The 23,118-nt window shown below is 36.2% G+C and overlaps 1 protein-coding gene across 1 annotated transcript in view; it reads left to right on the top strand.

The window, feature by feature from the left end:
* The first annotated feature begins 1,861 nt into the window (after nt 1-1,861).
* Nucleotides 1,862-23,118, top strand: part of GPCPD1 (glycerophosphocholine phosphodiesterase 1) — a 62,956-nt gene continuing 41,699 nt past the window's right edge. Inside the window, exons 1-5 of the mRNA XM_068986989.1 lie at nt 1,862-1,910; nt 4,899-4,995; nt 8,947-9,031; nt 15,167-15,242; nt 17,268-17,309. Coding sequence (XP_068843090.1) covers nt 1,862-1,910; nt 4,899-4,995; nt 8,947-9,031; nt 15,167-15,242; nt 17,268-17,309 — 349 coding nt within the window. The remainder of the gene's footprint in view (nt 1,911-4,898; nt 4,996-8,946; nt 9,032-15,166; nt 15,243-17,267; nt 17,310-23,118) is intronic.

Raw genomic sequence — 23,118 nt, 5'->3', positions numbered from 1 at the left:
TGTGGGAGACCTGGATTCGATCCCTGGTTTGGGAGGATCACCTGGAGAAGGGAAGGGCTACCCACTCCTAGCCTGGAGAATTCCATGGACAGAGGAGCCTGGTGGGCTACAGTCTGGTGTCCCTAAGAGTCCAACACGACTAAGCGACTTTCACTTCACTTGATTAGTTTATTTACTATATTTACATTTTATAATTGATGGAGGTGAGATGATGCATAGTGACTCTTTGATTTTCATTGCAGCCCCCACAAGGGTTAGTTATTAGAGATTCCTCATCCTTAGCCCTCTTGATACTTGGAGCTGGATAATTATTTGTGGAGTTGCTGTTCTGTGCATTATATGGTATTGAGCAGCACTCCCAGCTTTTACCACTAGATGCCAGGAGTATCACCCACAGTTGTGGTAACCAGGAATGTCTCCTGACATTGCCAAATACCCTTAGAGGACAAAATTGCTTCCAGTGGCAACTGCAGCTTTAGATCTATCTGCTTTGACTTGAAAGTGTGGTTAACTGTGGGTGTTAGTGTTCATTAAATGACCATTGCAGAGCTATGCATGTGTTCACAGGCAGGGGAAGGGAGCATAGCAAAAATGGAAGAATGAATGGCCGAGAAAGGTACTTCAGGATTTTTTTGGAATAAAATGTGTAAATGCAAGTAAACAATATTTAAGCTGGAAAATTAATGGAAATGACATAAAGACATTGGAGTTCTTCTAGGAACATTGATGGATGGAGGGTACAAAAGTTTTATTGGAGGTGTTTGGGATAGGTTATGTACAATATGATGTGGCCTTTTGTGTGGAGTATGTTCTTTCTATATTTAAATTCTAAAAACTGTGGGAGAATTGATGTACATTAAAGTCTTTAAAAATTTCCTATCTTAAGTACTTAAGTAAAGAGATGGTAAGGCAAGTTGGTTAGGCTGGGAAAAACAGCAAAGAAGTGGAAAGCAAGCTGGAGCGAAGATGTGGCTAAAGGAGTAAAGGACACTAAGAGCTTAGGGGTTTAGATTTCTGTAAAATAATGGATGTGATTCTAAGCCAGGGATGCGAGAAGCATTCTAATTGACATAAAAATGTATTGTTGGAAAGCGATTGGAAGACAAAATACAAGAGGCTTGAGTTTTTAAATAAGTTTAAACTTAGAAAGACATGTATGTAAGATAGATTCATATCTACAGGGCTTGGTAATAGATTGCAGAATTGAGACTACGGGACTGGAGTAATGATGGCCCTATAGTTAATAAAGAGAAACTTGAAAAATGATTTGTAGGGGAATGGGTTTTTTCTTTTTAAAGCCATCAGATCATTTAGAAGCAGATTCTCAAACTTGTTACGAAACATAACCAGTTTGTTTCAGTGGATGGTGCTTAAGTTCTTTGGTTGTTTTCTTGTTATTAAAATTGGAACCTTCTTAATTAAAGTAAAAATACTCTTGAGCCAAGCTTTTTTCTGTCTGTAGTTGTGTGTGTGTATATTTCCCTCCACTGTAAACATGAGCCTGGTCAGGAAAGATAGGTGGAGTTCAAAACAGCTGCTTATTAGAGGAGTAACTGTGTGACAAGATAGTCTTGAATTCTAACAAACAAAAAAAAAAGCTTGGACACACTTGTTTTGCAGTTTTTTCTGGTCCATGCGTTCTTACAGAATAGCTTTGTAACATTAGGCCCTAAGACTTGCCGGGTGATTCCCAAGTAATTCAGTCTCTCTAAATAAAGTCTCTGAAATCTTTTGCTCACAGTTGAGATTCATTTTTGTTTTGTGCTTTTTAGCTTATTTCTTGGTGCTAGGTATTTAGATGTACTATAAATGACATCATCTTTTTCTTTATAGCACGACATCCTAAAATAAATCCATCAGAATGACACCTTCTCAGGTTACCTTTGAAATAAGAGGAACTCTTTTACCAGGTATTGTAAAGCTTTACTTTTAAACATTTTAAAAATTACATTTTCCTTATCTGGATTGTCTTAAATATAGAGTTGTTACTAGAGTGGACCTAATTTTTATTTATTTTTTAAATATATTTCTGATTTTTAGATGAAAGTATCTTCAGAGCATGCCTGATAACAGAAATGTGCTTGGAGCATAGTAAGCTCAAGAAAAAAACAAAAAGCTGTCTCAAATAGTGTTTTATTATCATATTTTCCAGGAAAGCTGTGAATTTTGTATAGGATAAAGACATTTGAGCCAAGTTTTTTTTCATCACACCCATAGCCTGTGGGATCTTAGTTGTTCCCTGACTAGGGATTGAACTTGGGCCCTCAGCAGTGAGAGAGGTTTTAAGTTGCATGAAAATGATGGAAATGTTTCTAGTGTGAAAAGTTGGTTAAATATTTGGCTAAGATAAATTAGTTCCTTACTTATACATCTATTTTTAAAAGCTTCATTTTGTTTTTTTGCTGTCTATTAAAGCAGTGTGAAATAATTTCAGTGTAAGGTAGCATGTCAGAGCAGTCACACCTTGGGACTTCCCTGGTAGTACAGTGGTTGACACTCCTTCCTGGCTTCCATTGCAGAGGACATGAATTCTGTCTTCTTTCAATCCCTGGTCAGGGAATTAAGATCCTACATGCCTGCACAGTGTAGCCCAAAAAATGAACAAAAGAAAAATATAGTATCACGCCTGGGTTATATACTTCCTTGTTTAGTGCACTCTGGTTACACTGGCTAGTCCTCAAATCTGTTGCATTCCTCTTCTCCCTTGGGGCTTTCTCAAATTGTTTCCTTTGTTTAGATCTGTGCCCCTTCCCACCACCTCTTAAATTATTCATTCTATATATCAAGCATCTTTGATCCAGTAGCTATTACAGCACCTGATTGTGTGTGTGTTTGTCTAACACACATTCTTAGCCAAGATGATCTTGGACAGCTCCATCTCTGGGCAAGATTCTGCAGGTTGAAGATTGCTGGTCCCTTGGGTCCAGTACTCACCTCTTGTCCAGTGTGTAATTCTCCTTTGTGGAGAGAAGACTGCAGACCTGTATCTTTTATTGACTTTTGTGCATAGGCACTTTAAGCTAGAAGGGGCTGACCATGTGAGACAAATAGGATGACTGCAGAATTAGCTCTAGAGGAGCCAGCTTGACAAGGTGTAATTCCTGAAGGACTAGAGGGAAGATAGTGGTAGATGTGAATGTAGGTGAGTCTAAGTAGGAGGAAAGAAAGTGGAGGGACAAGAAGGACTCTCACCTTCTGCCTAAATCTCGTGTTACTTTAATTTCCTCCCCAAAGCAACGAGGATGTATTCTCTGCTAAATGTGGAGAGAGTGCAAAGAGGGGTGAAGTTAGAGGGAACAAGTTAAAAAGAATATGTGGCAGTACTGTTTGAAATTCCTTTAGTTAGTCTCTTGATAAATGAAAGCCAATGAAAGAAAGAGGCCTATTCTAGTAAAAAGTTTCCCTTTTTTTCTCATAGAAGCCATATTCAAAGCCAATCAGCAGAAAGAGTAACATTGTAGGAGGGTGTTGGTAAAATGCAGGAGCTTTTATATAGAAGGAAAGTAACCAAGTTTGTCTAGGTTTCACTTTTTTCCATGTCAGATACATGTTCTTTCCAGAACAAAGGGTAGCTACTGTTCTGTGTGGGAATAGGAAATAACCGAGTCCATGAAAAAGTTTGATGAGACTCTCCTTTATAAAAGAAGTATAACAGGCCTGAATCAGTGATTTTATGGTAATCTATACTTTAAGCTAGGAACCATCTTATATGCTATACATATGCATAGCAGCATATGTGATCTTGAGAATAAATATTTGTGCTTTGTATTTAACAAAAGTGTTTATCTTTTTTTCTTTACATCAGAAAAGGTAGTGATAACCTAAGTTAATTGCAAAAAAAAATCTGATAACTTTAAGGATTGGTGAATATTTTAAAATGAAATCTTTATGTATAACCACCATATGCCTTTATAGACATGTATTTAAAACCTTGAAAACTTCTGAATGACTGCCACACTTGTGATTTTAGTTAAGTTTTAGACAGTCCAAGTATACAAAATGCTCATGCAGGTTGCTAAAGCCAAGTATAACTTCAGTCTTACTGGAATACAAAGCTTGGAAGCCAAGCTACACAGAGTGTGAAGGAGTTTGTCCTGAAGTTTTGTTCATTTGGGCTCAGTTCATTGTCTTTGTCTTCATGAATTTTAATTACAGTAATTCAGAATGTGTTGATATATAAATTAAAGACTTCTGCATACTTAAATTCAAGAACTTGTAGAGTTTTGCTAAATGTATGAAATTAGCAAATATAGGTGATGTTGGTTTGTGTGTTGAGAAGTGTTCAGATGAAGTGTGATAATCTCTTTTTTTTAAGTAAAGAATAATTAGATTTTGTATTGAGGTGTTTTTTTCCTTTTTTTTTTTCAGTGATGGTTACATTGCTCGTGTCCCATTGATAATTTTCTTGATCTTTAACTTTTTGATAGCTACTGTTTGAGTTCCTGAAAAATATCAATTATTATTTCTCTAGGATACTTATATGCCTTTAGTGGTTTCCCCTTTAAATTGGAAGCTGCCTTGAAGACAAGGACTGTGGTTTGATCACTTTGTCTTCTTGGTGCTCATTATTAGCTCAGTAAGTAGTTGAAAAATGAAGAAAATTCTGTCCTTGTACATCCTTCCTTTTCTCTGCCTTTGGTTCTGTAGAGGTGGGTCAGGTTAATAATGCAGGTGTAATCAAAATGCAGGTGTAATCAAAATGCAGGTGTAATCAAAACGGAAAAAAGAAACCTCCCCCCAAAATCACAGGTGCTAGTGTGTGTGCCACCTGGGTTCAAACCCATTTCTCCAGTGAAGCCTTTTTGTCTCTGCTAAAGGGGACTCTGCAGCCTGTTAAACCAGTGCAACTTCTTAAAACAAAATGAGATGTTCCTACTTAACCCATTATGGTTTTTTAGGAGAGGTTTTTGCAATATGTGGAAGCTGTGATGCTTTGGGAAACTGGAATCCTCAAAAAGCTGTGGCTCTTCTTCCAGAGAATGAAACAGGTGAAAGGTAAGCATGGACATGTCATATTACTAAGTAATTGTGACATTCAGATTATAAACCTTTTTTTTTAAGATATCTTGGTGTATTTTTCTTTTAATTTTTAGCAAACATCACATATGCATAGAGAGTAAAGTCATTTTACAAACTTTGCTGTGAAAAACAAATTCTTTTGTTTCTCAGTTTTGACCTCTCAAATAGTTTCAAGTCTTGGCTGTTAGCTGCATCTTTTGGTAGTTAATACCATGTTCCTAAACAGGCTTATGTTGTTGTTTCTTATTTTAAAAATCTTTTTAAGACATTGCCTTTGGCTTCTTGTTACATACTCTTTTTAAAAGATCTAATTTTTGCTTTAGCCTAAGAAATAATTTTCTTGAGACATATATACTATTAAAAGCAGAGAGTGGAACACATCATTAGAATTTTTAACTAATGAAATGAGTTCACTACTGACATTAATTACAGCACTAAACTTAGCATGGGTGTGTTGGTGCATTGGAGTGGAGAAAGGAGGGCCTGGGTGCCAGCTCAGTTCTCTGCTGTTCTGATTTGGGGCAGATCCCGTATCTCTTAAGCCTCAGTTCCCTCATCTACATGGTAAAGAGGTTAGGATAGAATCAGTGATGTGAACAATGGTAATCCTTCTCTGCCTGCAGATATTTTGAAGTGTTACTGATTGTCAAATGTATGTGTGGGGGTAAAGGAGAGATGAGATTGATTGTAAGTAGTGTACAAATACATGCAGTGCCCCCAGGGAGAAATATCAGTTAGATGATTATTAAGCATTTCTACTAAAACTGGGGCCTGTAGACCCAATGTTAGACAAAAAACATTTTTTTACTAGTGCATGATGTGAGAAATGCTCAGATTGAGAGCAAGTGTTTAGAAATGCTTATGGCAATTTGGCATTGCTAGGACACTGATACATGTAATGGACTTACTGAACTGGATGTGTTGTAGACTAGGAGTATTGGTAGGTTAACACACACTAACAGAAACTGATCCTTCACAGCAGATAGTTTGAGGAGGACAGGGAAATAACAGGGAAAGTAGAACAAGACCATAATGTTATCTTAGGAAAAGAAAACAAACACACAGAATATCATTTTCTCTGTCATTTGTGTGACACGTTTTCTCAGCTAGTTCTCTTCTTTATATATATATGTTAAATTCTGTTGACAAATAATATTGGGATCACAAATGAAATGTTTATTCTGTTCAAGTGGCTATTTTTTCCTTGATTTGTGGATCTATCACTCTTGTCTGAGGTGAAACCTCATGTCCTTCTGAACTTGTTTACCTCTGCTCTGAATTCTTGAGCTGCCCTATTATCTGTCTTCTCATTGCAGTGCCTTCTTGCGTTGTGAAGGAGGGCTCTAGGGCCCGAGGGCTTCAGTAATTGTAGCACGTGGGTGCCATTGTTGTGCACGGGCTTAGTTGCTCCCTGGCATTTGGGATCTTCCAGGACCAGGGACTGAACCCATGTCTCCTGCATTGGCAGGCAAATTCTTAACCAGTAGACCCAGGAAAGTCCTAAAACCACTTTTAAAAAGTATTTTAAAAGGACTTTAAATGATTTAAAGCACTTTTAAAAGGGGCTTTTAAAAAAAAGTACATATGCTTAGGCCCTACTCCTGGAAGATGGATAAATACTGCACGGGAGAGGGACCCCAACACATTTTTAAAGCTTCATATTAATTCTACTGTGCACATCTGGGGCAAGTTTCACTTAATCTGGTTGATTTTGTCTATGAAGTAATACTGGACATTTGCCATAATTTTGGTAGCAGAGATGGGCACTAAGTTTCACCCCAGAGTTGGTAGAATCTGTCTAGAGCCCTGTATTGAAGAGGATTCTGAGGCTTATCAGGGAGAAGTAGACAGGGCACATGTGCTGAGCATTTGGTCTGTCCTTGCTGTGCAGTAGTGTTGCTCAACCAACCATATGCATCCAGTGTATCAAACTCCACGTGACCAGGCTTCACCCCAGACCTGTGAAACCAGTGTCCCAAGGTGGAGCCAGGACATATGTATTTTATTATTGCCAGGTTAATCTGATTGTTGTAGCTGAAGACCAGGGTTGACAGCTGGTTGTGGATATTTGTTAGAGACCAGAATTGAGTCAGAGTAAGGGTAATGCCTTAAGTCTATCTTGGCAGAGCCAGGTGGGGAGCAGTGCTGACCATCTGGTATCATGGACGAACACTCGGAGCTCCTGTTTAGTCACTGAACTATTCATGCTGAATTAATGTTTGGGTAATGATCTATGACATGGGCTCTCAAACTTAAGTGTTCATCAAAGCCTGGAGGCTTGTTAAATTATAGAGTGCTTGGGCCCTCCCTGGGAGTTTCCAATTCAATAGTTTTAGATGTATTCTGAGATTTTGCATTTCTATAAGCTCCCAGGTGATATGGTCCTGGGACCACACTTTAAATGCTATTGGTCTATGATTTGAAGTTAAAAATGACTTGAATTGTAGTGAATTCTATAACTGTTGAGTCCAAACTTTAGAAATAGCATTTAGAATATGTTAGAATAGCATAGTTCAAAGGAAGACATTAAGTTGTGAGACTTACAAACAAATAAGACACAGACTCTGCTTGACTAGGGGGGAATAGCTAGAGGCTGGGCAGGAGAATAAGAGACAGTGGAAACAGGAGGTTAAGCCAACTCTTAGCCTCAAAGCCTCTTAGCAGCCATGTAATATCCCTAGCTCGGAGAAGGCAGTGGCAACCCACTCCAGTACTCTTGCCTGGAAAATCTCATGGACGGAGGAGCCTGGTAGGCTGCAATCCATGGGGTCACTAAGAGTCGGACACGACTGAGCGACTTTCACTTCCACTTTTCATTTTCCTGCATTGGAGAAGGAAATGGCAACCCACTCCAGTGTTCTTGCTGGGAGAATCCCAGGGATGGGGGAGCTTGGTGGGCTGGGACTTAGCAGCAGCAGCAACATCCCTAGCTAAGTGAAAAGTGAAGAGATTCAGAAGTCTGCAGTGCTTGCTTGCCTTTTTTTGTTTGGAATATTTCTGGTTCTTTGTATGACTCATTGTTTAGGTCTCAGCTCAAACAGCTCTTGTTGAGGTCTCCCTCCAAAATTTGTCCCCTCAGAAAGGTCAGTTAGTCCTTCCTATGTTTGTTTGTCTACTCATGTAAGCAAACACTCTCCTTGAAGATAAAACTTTTTGTCCCTTACTCATTACTATGTTTGATGCCTAAAGCTCAGCTTCTCTGTACATCAATGCCAAAATGAATCTTGGAAACGAATTTTGGTTGAAGTAGAAAAGGACAGGTTTATTGCTTTGCTAGGCAAAGCAGGCCACAGTGGGTTAATCCCCTCAAAACTGTGTCCCAAATTGGGAAAGATAATCAAAAGTTTTATAGTATTTGCCCAAAGAAGGCATGATCAGCTCGTTGGACGTTTCTTCTGATGGGTGAGGTGAATGGGAGTCAACTTCATCAAGCTTCAGATCTAACTGGTCTGGAGTCTTCATGCTTGTGGTCTGCATACCATTAACTTCTCCCACCTGGAGGGGATTTCAGTATCTGTAAAATAGCTCAAGGATAACTGTTGTATGTATACTTAGTAGGGAAACAGGACCTTGCCACAAGACTGCTCTTGACTGTTCCTTTCTCCCTGGTCTTGCATCCCCTCCCTTCCCTAATTAAGAACTGCTGGAATCTGCCCATTGGAACTCAGAGAAGGTCATGGAGACTGAATGAAGGTTGTTTCCTATTAATCAAAGAAATGGGAGACACAAAGGTCTTGAGCCCAGTAGCTCCATGGGGCCCAGCATGGTATTATGTTCCCAGTTCCCAATTGATATCAGGCCTCAAATAAAAATTTTTGTAGGGATAAATGGTATTGATTACACATCTTACTTGAAGGATTTTATGAATTAATGAAGTCTTACCTTTTAATTTGATACTGATGCTGCTGCTTTCTTTTTTTCTCACAGCATGTTATGGAAAGCAACCATTGTACTCAGTAGAGGAGTATCAGTTCAGTACCGCTATTTCAAAGGGTGCTTTTTAGAACCAAAGGTATGTTTTCTTTATCTAGTTTCCAGTTTCTTTAGAACACTTCTTTCAAAAGCAAATAACTTAAGTTTGGAAACATTAAAAGTAAAATGAGTTTGTTTTGATTAAATAAGGAAAAAAGAACTCTAGATTAATAATGTTTCAGTACCCAAAAGAAAGGAAATAGCCACTTCAGAGGCAGACAGTGTGTGCAGTGGAATTTTTTTAAAAGACTAATAGTAAGTATGTTCTGCAATATTCTTATCATGAAATTCGTTTTAATGATAAATGTTCTTGATAGGTGTGCATTTTCTATAACTTTTGTGAACTAGTTAGTAACCCGTAGTAAGGGTTTTTCTGTGTGTTTCATGTTTTTGATTTGTTTGTGGTAAAATATATTTAGAGGAGTATATAGCCAACTCTTAAGTACTATTTTAAAAATTATTTCACTGCAGCCAACTCTTAGTGGCTGCATTAACTGCTATCAAAACTGAAGTCATTCTTTTTAGATTTTTTTCAGTGATGGTGTTGATAAATCAGGATCTTTTCTAAAGGCTTTGAAGTATCAATTAGCTCTAAATCTGCTTGCTCACAATGGCTTATTATTTTGGGATCATTTTCATGTTTAGAAAGGAAAATCGATTCTTTCTTATTTTAAAGATAGTTGCTTGCTGAAAGGATTCTTTTCTTTCAGATTTTTATCTGAGCACACTATGGGCTGCATGTGAAAAAGAGCTTAAGCAGGAGTCTAGGAAGCAGAATGTGGATTAGATCTTTTTAAAAATGTATTTCCCTGTGGGGTCCTTGAATACTAGTTACATGTGAGGAAAGAAAAAAAAATGCAAGCAGCCACTGTTTCCTCAGTCTCTTTAGCCACCATTATAAAAAACAAAAAAATTGACAAACCCACTTCAGCTGTCTTTTGCACCTATTACGTTTCTTATTCCAAAAATATATTGTAAATATACTCAGTAATTAAAATTAAATTACATTATAGTTGATCATTATGTTGGCTTATCTTGACAATAGTCTCACTTTAATGGCTTGGGAAGAGATCATTTATTTGGCTGAGGGGTTGGATTGTGGCAGAATTCTTCAGTATACAGTGAACATTTGTGCATAGAATGTAGATCATAGCTCTTATGACTAAGCTTATTTGAGGATCCTAGTATATGAAATCTGTAACGTGAAATTAACTAAATTTTACTTAAGGGGACATATGGACAAGAAAAATCATAATGAATCCTTTGGGCATAGTTTCCTAAAGTAAGACTGTTGGCAACACAGGTCAAATTAAGCCAATCTATTTTCTCTTTTCATTGAAGATGTAACCAAAAGCAGCAAATCAATCCAAAATGTCTTTTCAAAAAATTGGCAAGAATTCTGTTTACAGTAAGAAACAAGTTTTTCCCCTTGTAATACTTGCAAAAGTTTACAGTATGTGTTGGTGAGTGTGTTTCTTTAAGTAGGTGCTCTGTATCGTGTACACATGTACCGTGTGATGCAGGGGCTGCCATGGTAAGTATGTTTTTCATGGAATAGAGTAAATAGTCACATAATAAATTCCATGCATATGGCTAGAGATTTTTTCCCCCATATGCCAGCTTAAAGTGACGCTTTTCTTTTTAAAGTTGGTGGCGCTTTTTAAATGAATAATGATTTCAAATAGAAACTTTGTCTCAATTGTGCAATGATAGAACCAATGTGCAAGGAATCTTAAATTGTGAAATGATGTAAATCATTAGAGTATATGTTTTATGAATATAAAGAATGATTGGAAAGAAAAATAATTATAAAAGCATTGAAAAACTGAAATGGGTAATAAAGTTAATTTTACTGAGTCAAGTTTTTGGTAGTCTATCCAGACAGTTGTAGAACCTAAACCAAAAATCTTGTGATGTTGTCGCTTGACCTTCAGAATTCAGCTTCCTCATCTATAACATGAAGGGTTTGAACTGTGAATTTTTTAGGTCTCTTTCATTGCTAAAACTTTTCTATAGAACATTTTACCATTCATAGTTTCTCTTCATAATTTGCTCTTTCTGGCATATTCCTCTTAAGTTTAGAAGAGTCTTGAGGTCCTTTTTCTCCTAATTTTTCATATTCGTATACTTTGTAGAATTAGAATAAGGTATTAATAATTGAATTTTAAAATAATTTTACAGGTAACAAATATATTAAACGTAGCACACAAAAATAGTAGATATTCTTGGAATGGAAACATTGCTGTGAGTCTGAAGATAACCCATTATTTTCACATCTTCACCAAAGATAATTTTTGAATTAACATGTAACTTAAACATTTTAAAATCCATGTTCACCCCTTTTTATTTGTGGCTGGAATTAGGGATTGTCTCATACTAAGATTATATTGTCTTTGAAATTTTTCATTCATTTCAGTGAAACAGCTCTTTATTTTACAATAACATCTACTTTTAATTTTTACAGGTGCTAACATTCACTCATAATTAGATTCATTACATATTTTTTTATCTTGTGGTTTATCTCCCTTGATTATTGTTTAAATCCTTTAAGAAACATCATTTGATAGGCAGACAGTTGTTTCTTACTGGTCTTATTAAAAATAGTGATTTTTAAATAACTATGTATCTGGCCTCTGACATAGATTAATAATTCTTCAGAGTCCCTTTCTTTTTTTCTTTTTTATGGAGACATCAATAGTTTAATGAATGGGGAAGCTTGCATGTATGAAACAAATCTTGGAGCAACACCTGACCATGTGCAAACCTTTGCAGGCAGGACATGGTAGCAGTCTTCACTGTGGGTGGGGAATGGGGGAATTACCAGTTGCAGGGGAATTGACTTCACGTGTGAGCTCCTTTCACATGGGTATTTGTTTCAAAATTGTAGAAAGAAAACAGTGAAATTTCTAAAATTTACACTTAACAGTTTTTAGGATATTTGAAAGCAGTGATATTACATGATAGTGATTATTTTGCTTGGTGGTTTGTTAAAAACAAAAACTGCACTCTGTTATATAATCTTATTTCTCAGTGCTTGATGTAGCTGAGTGATGTCAATCAGTAACTGTTTAAGAGAGCAGTCTTTATGATGTTTTTCTGGAAACATTTTTTTCTTTGTTTTTTTTGGTTAATATGCATTTTGAAAAGTGTTCCAGCAGTCATCTGATTCAATACATGCTATGATGGGCTTCGCTGATAGCTCAGTTGATAAAGAATCTGCCTGCAATGTAGGAAACCCTGGTTTGATTTCTTGGGTTAGGAAGATCCCCTGGAAAAGGGAAAGGCCACCCACGCCAGTATTCTGGCCTGGAGAAATCAAATCCATGGACTGTATAGTCCATGGGGTTGCAAAGAGTCAGACACAACTGAGTGACTTTCAGTAATAATAATAAAAATAAGATGTGGAATAACTCTAACAGTACTGTTACTAGAATACTGTCTTCGGCTAATAGTTACTTTTTTTCTCCAAAGACCCACCTTCCATTTCATTCCAAAGCACTTAACATTTTGATAGTCTTTTACAGAATAGAACTCTTGTTTTTTTCTAAGATCTTGAAGAGTGACTTATTACATTTAGAGTATTAAAAAGGACTGCATGTTTTGGAATTGTTACCGAGATCTTTAATTTCCCCGTGCTCAAGTCTTAAGTTTTTTTGTTTGAAAAAATATTAGTAAGCTAAAATTTAAGATTATCTTCTGAAGTTTAATAAAGTAGGCATTACAATTTTGGAAATTCAGTGTGTTTTAAGATTTGGTTCATTTGTCAGTACCATAACATTTTATGTACCAATCATGAATTTTTAATGTGAATGCTTGTAGACTCACTCACAAGCCCTTCGGACTTGTAATTGGCCCTTCGGACTGCTCCTCAAAACTCCATTCTGTTTGAGCCTCGTTTGCTTTATGCTATGATTAGAGGGTTTGTTACTAAAACAGATGGGGGTGAGGTTTTTAAACTTAATTACTATAATATGTTCACTCTCAAATGTTTAATCCACAGGGTTATTCTTATATGATTATAGATACTTCAGTCAACACTTTGTGAAATTCCTCTGATAACAGAATTAAAACAGAAACAGTCTCTCTTCTACTCACTTTTAATGCCCACTGGTATTTACATTCATGGCACCCTTTCAAGTCACATTTCATTAGTAACTTTTGTAACAATATGGATCTATACCATTTTTGTAGCAAAGAGGATTTTTTTTTGAGGTGGGTGCAGGGGACATGGGGAGGGTGTAAGAAGGGAATAGGTTGGTTAGTTTTGGCTGCCCATTATTGCTAAGAAACATTCCCATTTTTAATATATATATATGCATCTTTTGAGGATTATAAAGTTTTATCTGTGAAAATACAGAAAAATGACAGCAGAAAGTTTTAGTGAAAAATATCTAACAGATGCAGGATCAAATGTTCCTCGTTTTAAAACATAATTCACCATATTTTAAGATGAACACTTTCACATTACATTTTCTAAAAATGTCTACACAGTTTATTATCAATTCACAAGTGAACACTTCTGACAAGGATGCATTCAGCCGGAGAAAATGAGTTCCTGTATTGTCCAGGATTAAGGAATTGAATGTGTATCTAATGCAATTTTAGTTTTCAAACTTTGAAAGTTTACAAGTTTTAAATAAGGTTTTAGCCTCTGGATATTTTAAGTAGTAGCAGAATTCTCTCTTGCCTAACTTGTTACATACTTACTGTCATTTGGCACATTTCTTAAATCAATATTGAAATCCTAGAAAATTATAAAAGAGTATTTAATGCCATCTACAGATGTACTATAGGGAGAAATGTACATGTTCCAGACTTAAGAGGATATATAATACATACCTAGAAAAGAGTTTGAATATGTGAAAATATTGATAGTGATTGTCTATAAGTGATATGATAATAGGTGATTTTGTTTTCTTTTTGCTTTTTTGTATTTTATTAAGTTTCTTTTTCAGGAGGAAAAAATACCTTGTTAGGTTATCAAACCTTGTTAGGTTTGAAATTTTGCTTTTAAAATATGTAAAGAATTGTTTTTGGCACATAAGTTTAATTAGTCAAGCTTCTTTTTTCAATGAAAAATTAGGAAGCACTTCATACTTTAGCCCCTTAGAAACACATTGAGGAGTCTTTGTGGTAGTTCATTCTAGCTTTTAAATTGCTGTAGACATTATCAACAGTATATAAGGCTGGGCTTTCCAGGTGGCTCAGATGGTAAAGAAACTGCCTGCAATGTGTAGGAGACCTGGGTTCAATCCCTGGGTTGGGAAGATACCCTGGAGAAGGGATTGGTTACCCACTCCAGTGTTCTTGCCTGGGAAATCCCATGGACAGAGGAGCCTGACAGGCTACAAGTCCGTGGGGTCGGCAAGAGTCAGACATGACTGGACAGCTAACACTTTAACTTTCTTTTTAGTAAGACAACTTGATAACAGAAGACAAGTATTATAATTTTTCACACTGTATGAATTTATAAACTTCGAGGCATGAAGAGTAAAACTGGATGCCTACTCCCATTTAATTAAACTTGTTCTTCAGATTTACCCATGCATGTTTCCTTTCCTGAAGGAAAGGGCTTCTTGTGCTCCTTAAAAGAACTGGTTGCTTTGATGTGAGGATCTGATATTCTTCCCGTTACCTACTTAGCAGTTTTTAAATACATGAAATGAAGAACTTTATGATGCCTTCTAGTTCCTTGCATACTTGCGATAATTGATCTTGCAGTATTTGTTCTTACTGTTTATTTCTATCGGAGAGTTTCAGCTTTTTCCAAACCCTTGAAGAGTTACTTCAGATGAGATGCTTCTTCCAGTAATCACATTGACTGCCGACATACGGAACATAATGTGTATTTGCTGTTAATTTAACTCAGAACAGAGTATCAGTTAAAGATTAAACTGAGTTTTGTTGGCAGATTAAAGAATGGGTTTAGAACGGTTTTATGTGCCAGTTCATCTCATTTTTCTGTTTACTGCCTCACCCTCATTTTCTTCCAGCGTTCATCATGTTTTGTGACCTGGTACATTCCTGATTTGGGGCATTATAATATTGATATTAACAAGATGAATCTCTTGGTTTCATGCTTAGTATAAGACTTAGGCCACAAACATCTAATGACATCATGGGTAGAAAATAAGATACAAGAAATTATTGCAGACGTTTAACTTTTAAATTGCAGACTATCGGTGGCCCATGTCAAGTCATAGTTCACAAGTGGGAGACTCATCTACAACCACGATCAATAACCCCTTTAGGTATGGGCATTAACTGCATCTGTTTGAGGCATATGCATAAAGTTACTAATGCACATTGGCTTAGTGGGATTTAATAAATATTTATTTTAAAGTTTAAGGTAAATGCATTGTCAATACTACAAGTTTCACTTAGTGTCTTACTTTCAAAACTAAGCAGTTCTTAATTGCCTTTCTTTGTAAACTTAATTAGAAACCTTTGTTTAGTTATTTTTAATTTCTTGGATTAGATGACTTCATGGAATATATATTTCCATTTGGAGTAGTTACAAAAGTTTGTAAAATAGCATTTCTCTTAACTGAGCATCCGTCTGTGGCTTTGATTACTTGCTCAGAGAACTTAGAGAACATTCAAAGAAAGGACTAACACAAAACAATGATTCTTTTAACTTTGAGTAGTATATTATTTTATTTATTGTGTGTGTTTTTTTTTAAACTAGTGAATATTTGAATAAACTTGTATGAATGAATTAAAATTTCCCGGTTGGTCGGAGGAGCCTGGTGGGCTGCAGCCCATGGGGTCGCTAAGAGCCAGACACGACTGAGCGACTTCACTTTCACTTTTCACTTTCATGCATTGGAGAAGGACATGGCAGTCCACTCCAGTGTTCTTGCCTGGAGAATCCCAGGGACTGGGGAGCCTGGTGGGCTGCCGTCTATGGGGTCACACAGAGTCGTACACGACTGAAGCAACTTAGCAGCAGCAACAGCAGACATTTTCGCCCAATAACCTGCTGGCTATGTTAAAGTTGCTATTCAGATAAATTTTTTTTTGTTTGTTTAAGTGTTATTTAGTTTTCTTATGCCCAGCAATGGCATTTCTCTTCATACAAGTATTTTTGAATTTCTTTTTCCATACTGAGATTGAAATTTGAAATTCTTTTCACATACATTAAATTACCCACTTGGTTTTGTATATAGATTAGTGGTGAGAAATCTTTTAGTTTCTTGAAAAAATTATAATTTAAAGATAATAAATGGCTTGTTAGTTACTAGCTTAGATTAGAAAATAATGAGTGATTCTGCTTTACCCTGCATCAAGGACATATCTCGTTTAAACAAGTATCTTGTTCCATCCTCTGTTGGATTTTCTTTTTGCATGTTTTAATACATTTCTGATACTATATTTATAAATGTTATGATAGTGTATTTTAGAATTATACTGAGGTTGGGAAATATTAGGAATTGAATATTTAAAAAATTACATTTTGAAGCATCCTGCAATTAAATATATTTTCTTTGAGAGGTAGGATGATTTTCTGATCTTTTTAATAAATTTATTTTAAGCTTTTGGAAAGTATAACTTTTGAACTTAAGAGCTGTGTGAAATATACCAGAGAATCTTTACTGGAAACTATCACACTTATTTTGACAACTGTTTCAGATTTATGTTTAAAGTAAACTGGGGAATGAAGTAGCAGGGGAGATAATCAGTATTTTACTTAGAGGGTGGGGATTAACAGTTTTTCTCATTTAGTTGACATTTCTGTTGGAAGGGAGCACTTACTTTTGGTAGTTCCTCACAGCTCTATGTATGCAGGTAAGTTTATGCTGTTTGAAAAGCTTTTAGCTGGCTGTAGAGAATAGTTGGGGTTTGACGAGCATTATAGTTTAGTTAAGATCAGAATAGGCACTATGTGAGAATAAGCATTTTAATTGTGCCAAGACCTTTGGTTTGAAAAAACCAGGTGATATTGTTGTCCAGCAACTTGTCAGTCTCATACATTGGTTGGTATAAACATTTGTCCCAGTGCCTCTAGTCTGGAGCACCTCTCTGAGGAGTTTTCTTTTCTCTTCCTTGTAACATTGTGAATAATCACCATGAATGTAAGAATTATTACTGTCTGATAGCCTCCTTAAAAGCGGTTTCTTTATTGAGGGCTACAATAAATATGCTTATTCACTTTGGGATGCTTTTATATTTTTAATTAATTTAAAAAAATCCTTAAGGTGGGTAATTTCTCAGTTGTTCATTCTGTGTGTACATCATGAATTGTAACTAAGTTTTCTATTTTCCTTCAATTTTAGAAAGTGAAATTATTATTGACGATGGACAATTTGGAATCCACAGTAAGTGAGACTGAGTTTTCAAAAATCTTCATTCACATGGTTGAGATCTTACATTTCATTAGAAACAGCACAGAGAAATAAGACTATGATTTTTTTTTAGATTATTTATTTATCTATTTATTTTTGGTTGTACTGCATCTTTGTCTAGTTAGGATGAGTGGGTGTTGCAATACGTGGGTTTCTCATTACAGTAGCTACTCTTGTTGCAGAGTACAGGGTCTAGGCACAAGGGCTTCAGTAGTTGCAGCTCAGGGACTCATCAGTTGTGGTGCATGAGCTTCAGTTGTCCATGGCGTGTAGAATCTTCCTGGACGAGGGATCAAACTGTGTCCCCTGCATTGGCAGGTGGACTCTTAATCCACTGGATCACCAGGATCTACTGTATCACCATGCTGCTTGTGGAATCTTAGTTCCTCAATCTGGGGGATCAAACCTGTGTCCTCTGCAGTGGAAGTGCAGAGTCTTAACCACTGGACCACCAGGGAATTCTCTCTAGTATATTTCTTATGCTTTACAATTTTATCTTTTTGATTTTTATTTGGCTGGTGACTTTAGGTGTATGAATTAATAGAATTAACTTAAAAATATTATACTTAATGGTTATTATATCATTACACTTAACAGTATCGTGTTTGAGAATATTAATTGTTCTAAACCTTTAAATGTGAACCATTACTCATAACCTACATTTGTGCATTGTTTGTATGTGCATTTATACTAAAATCCAGATTAAGAATAATGTTCTAGTCATTCTGGCTGAGTAAACAATTTACAGTGGAGTCTAAAGTCCTTTTACTTCTGAAAATGTTATGCATTCTTATACTTTCTGCATCAGTAGATATTTTATCCTAAGCATTCAAGTTATTTCTTCAATGACTGGAATTCATTATCATGCTAAACCTCCATCTTCATTTTAGATACTATACCATAGGAATCAAAAGTTATAAAGGGGGTGAGCAGAATGTGTGCTTACAGAACCAGAGATAATTGCCCATAACCAGAATTACTTGTTCCTGTTGAATACAGGAAGGAGTAGGGCCTGGATGTTTTATTTTTATTTATTTATATGGCTCTGCTGGGTCTTCATTGCTGCACGTGGGCTTTCTCTAGTTGAGGTGAGGGAGGGCTACTCTTCAATGTGGTGTGCATTGTGGTCTGCAGGCTTCTCATTGCAGTGACTTTTCTTGTGTAGGATGGCCTCTACGCTGGTGGGCTCAGTAGTTGTGGTGCTAGGGCTTAGTTGCTCCATGGCATGTGAAATCTTATAACCAGACCAGCAATCGAGCCACTATTCTGCTCATTGGTGGATGGATTCCCATCCACTGAGCCATCAGGGAAGTCTGGGCCTGAGTGTTTTGATTGTTGTTTTACTAGGTACGTGTGTTTATCCACTTTACAGATGTATATGCTTTTGTAGTGTTCAGACAGTAATTTAACTTACTTTCTTGATTTGTTTGGGATTATTTATATTACGTCATAAAGTAGTCTAACACTTGAGATGGTAATGGTTTCTCTTTATTTATAAAATTTTGATAGTTAGGAAATCAGACCTAAGGAGAAAATTTCCTTGATTTTTTTTTTTTTTAATCCTGTTGATGGAAAACTTAGGTACAAAACAGTTGTCAGCTCCCTGGTATTTATGACAATGTTATTACTTTCGTTAGTAAGAAACTTCAAATTAAACAGTGCTAGCAGTGTTATCACAATCATGCAGTTTATCAATGGCAGAATATGTAGGTGGATAATGCATTTATTTATTTATTTATTTTTCATTTAAAAAAAAAAACACCCTATTTTTCACTGAAGGATAATTGCTTTACAGAATTTTGCTGTTTTCTGTCAAATCCCAACATGAATCAGCCATAGATACACATATATTCCCTCCTCACCCCACCCATCTAGGTTGATGTAGAGCCCCTGTTTTGAGTTTCCCAAGCCATACAGCAAATTCCCATTGATTATCTATTTTACATATGATCATGGAGGTTTCTATGTTACTCCTTCCATATATCTCATCCTGTCCTCTGCTCTCCCCATGTCCATAAGTCTATTCTCTTTGTGTTTCCCCATTGCTGCCCTGTAAGTAAATCCTTCATTACCATTTTTCTAGATTCCGTATATATGCGTTAGAATACAATATTTATCTTTCTGACTCACTTCACTCTGTATAGTAGGTTCTAGATTCATCCACCTCATTAGAACGGACTCAAATGCATTCCTTTTAATGGCTGAGTAATATTCCATTGTGTGCGTTCCACAACTTGTTTATCCATTCATATGTCGATGGATATCTAGGTTGCTTCCATGTTTTAGCCATTGTAAATAGTGCTGCAATAAACAGTGGGACACATGTGTCTCCTTCAGTTTTGGTTTCCCCAGGGTATATGCTTAGGAGTGGGCTTGCTGGGTCCCATGGTGGTTTTATTCCTAGTTTTTAAAGGAATCTCCATACCCTCTTCCATTGTGGCTGGATCAATTTAGATTCTCACCAACAATGCAAGAGCGTTCCCTTTTCTCCACACCGTCTCCAGCATTTGTTTGTAGACTTTTTGTTGATGGCTGTTTTGTAATTTTGATTTACATCTCTCTAATAATGAGTGATGTTGAGCATTTTTTCACGTGTGTATTAGCCATCTGTATGTCTTCTTTGGAGAAATGTCTGTTTAGGTCTTTTCCCCACTTTTTGATTGGGTAGTTTGTTTTTCTGGTATTGAGTTGTATGAGCTGCTTGTATATTTTGAAAATTAATCCTTTGTCAGTTGTTCCATTTGTTATTTTCTCTCATTCTGAGGCTTGTCTTTTCACCTTGCTTATAATTTCCTTTGCTGTGCAAGAGTTTTTAAGTGTAATCATGTCCCATTTGTTTACTTTTGTTTCTATTTCCATTACTCTAGGAGGTGGGTCATAGAGGATCTTGGTTTGATTTATGTCATCGAGGGTTCTCCCTATGTTTCCTCTTAAGAGTTTTATAGTTTCTGGTCTTACATTTAGGTCTTTAATCCATTTTGAGTTTATCCTTGTGTATGGTGTTAGAAAGTGTTCTAATTCCATTTTTTTACATGTAGCTGTCCAGTTTTCCAAGTACCACTTATTGAAGAGGCTGTCTTTGCCCCATAGTATATTCTTGCCTCGTTTGTCAAAAATAAGGTACCCATAGGTGCATGGGTTTATTTCTGGGCTTTCTATGTTGTTCCATTGGTCTATATTTCTGTTTTCATGCCAGTACCATACTGTCCTGATGCCTGTAGCTTTGTAGTATAACCTGAAGTCAGGAAGGTTAATTGCTCCAGCTTCATTCTTCTTTGTCAAGACTGCTTTGGCTATTCGGGGTCTTTTGTGTTTCCATGTGAATTGTGAAATTTTTTGTTCTGGTTCTGTGGAAAATGCCATTGATAATTTGATAGGGATCACATTAAATCCGTAGATTGCATTTGCTAGTGTATTCATTTTCACAATATTGATTCTTCCTACCTAGGAACATGGAATATCTTTCCATCTGTTAATGTCATCTTTGATTTCTTTATTAGTGTCTTATAATTCTTTGTACAGTTCTTTTGTTTCCTTAGGTAAGTTTATTCCTAGATATTTAATTCTTTTTGTTGTAATGGTGAATGGAATTGATTTCCTTAATTGCTTTTTCTGATTTTTCATTGTTAGTATATAGAAATGCAAGTAATTTCTGTATATTGATTTTGTATCCTGCAACTTTGCTAAATTCACTGGTTAGCTCTAGTAGTTTTCTGGTACTATCTTTAGGGTTTTCTTTGTAAAGTGTCATATCATCTGCAAACAGTGAGAGCTTTACTACTTCTTTTTCGATCGGGATTCCTTTTTATTTGTTTTTCTTCTCTGAGTACTGTAGCTGCTGCTAAGTCGCTTCAGTCGTGTCTGACTCTGTGCGACCCCATAGACGGCAGCGCATCAGGCTCCGCTGTCCCTGGGATTCTCCAGGCAAGAACTGGAGTGGGTTGCCATTTCCTTCTCCAGTGCATGAAAACTGAAAGTGAAGTTGCTCAGTCGTGCCCGACTCTGAGCGACCCCGTGGACTGCGGCCTACCGGGTTCCTCCGTCCATGGGATTTTCCAGGCAAGAGTACTGGAATGGGTTGCCATTGCCTTCTCCCTTGCTGTAGCTAGAACCTCCAAAACTATGTTGAATAATAGTGGTGAAAATAGACACCCTTGTCTTATCCCTAATCTTAGGGGGGATGCTTTCAGTTTTTCACCGTTGAGACTGTTTGCTGTAGGCTTATCATATATGGCCTTTACTGTGTTGAGGTAGGTTCCATCTGTGCCCATTTTTTGAAGAATTTTAATCATAAATAGGTGCTGAATTTTGTCAAAAGCTTTTTCTGCATCTATTGGGATGATCATATGGTTTTAATTTTTCAATTTGTTAATGTGGGGTATCACATTAATTGATTTATGTATATTGAAGAATCCTTGCATCCCTGGAATAAACCAAACTTGATCATGGTGTATGAGCTTTTCGACGTGTTGCTGAATTCTGTTTGCTAACATTTTGGTGAGGATTTTTGCATCTATGTTCATCAGTGATATTGGCCTCTAGTTTTCTTTCTTGTGTGTTGTCTTTGTCTGATTTTGGTATCAGGGTGATGGTGGCCTCATAGAATGAGTTTGGAAGTGTTCCTTCCTCTGCAATTTTTTGAATGATTTTTAGAAGGTTAGGCATTAGCTCTTCTCTAAATGTTTGATAGAATTCTCCTGTGAAGCCATCTGGTCCTGGGCTTTTGTTTTCTAGGAGATTTTTTATCACAGCTTCAATTTCAGTGCTTGAATTGGGTTGTTCACAATTTCTAAGAAGATTGAACTTTTCTAAGAATCTGTCCATTTCTTCCAGGTTATCTATTTTATTGCCATATAGGTGTTCATAATGGTCTCTTATAATCCTTTGTATTTCTGCATTGTCTGTTGTAACCTCTCGTTTTTCATTTCTAATTTTGTTGATTTGATTCTTCTTTTTTCTTGATGAGTCTGGCTAAAAGTTTGTCAATTTTGTTTATCTTGTCAAAGAACCAGCTTTTAGTTTTATTAATCTTTACTGTTGTTTCTTTCATTTCTTTTTCATTTATTTCTGCTCAAATTTTATGATTTATTTCCTTCTACTAATTTGGGGGTTTCTTCTTTTTCCAGTTGTTTAGGTGTAAAGTTAGGTTGTCTTTTCACTGTTTTTCTTGTTTCTTGAGGTAGGATTGTGTTGCTATAAACTTTCTCTTAGAACTGCTTTTGCTGCATCCCATACTTTTGAGTTGTGTTTTCATTGTTACTTGTTTCTAGAAATTTTTTGATTTCTCTTTCGATTTCTTCAGTAACCTGTTATTTAGAAATGTATTGTTTAATCTCCATGTGTTTATGTCAAACCTGGTTTTTTATAGTTTTTCTTATAATTGATATCTAGTCTCTCATAGTATTGTGGTCTGAGAAGATGCTTGATATGATTTCAGTTTTCTTAAATTTACTGAGGTTTGATTTGTGCACTTGAGAAAAAGGTGTATTCTTCTGCATTTGGATGGAATGTCCTGAAGATGTCAGTGAGATCCATCTCATCAATGTATCATTTAAGACTTGTGTTTCCTTATTAATTTGTTTTAATGGTCTGTCCATTGGTGTGACTGGGGTGTTAAAGTGTCCTATTATTGTGTTACTGTCAATTTCTCCTTTCGTGTCTTGTTAGTGTTTCTCTTATGTATTGAGTTGTTCCTATGTTGGGTGCATACTTACTTATGCCTTCCTCTTGGATTGATCCCTTAATCATTATGTAGTGTCCTTCCTTATCTCTTGTAATCTTC

The sequence above is a fragment of the Capricornis sumatraensis genome, chromosome 15, assembly GCF_032405125.1.
Source record: "Capricornis sumatraensis isolate serow.1 chromosome 15, serow.2, whole genome shotgun sequence".
Taxonomy (NCBI): Eukaryota; Metazoa; Chordata; class Mammalia; order Artiodactyla; family Bovidae; genus Capricornis; species Capricornis sumatraensis.
Note: the sequence above shows the minus strand (reverse complement) of the source record. Positions and strands in the feature narration are given on the sequence as shown.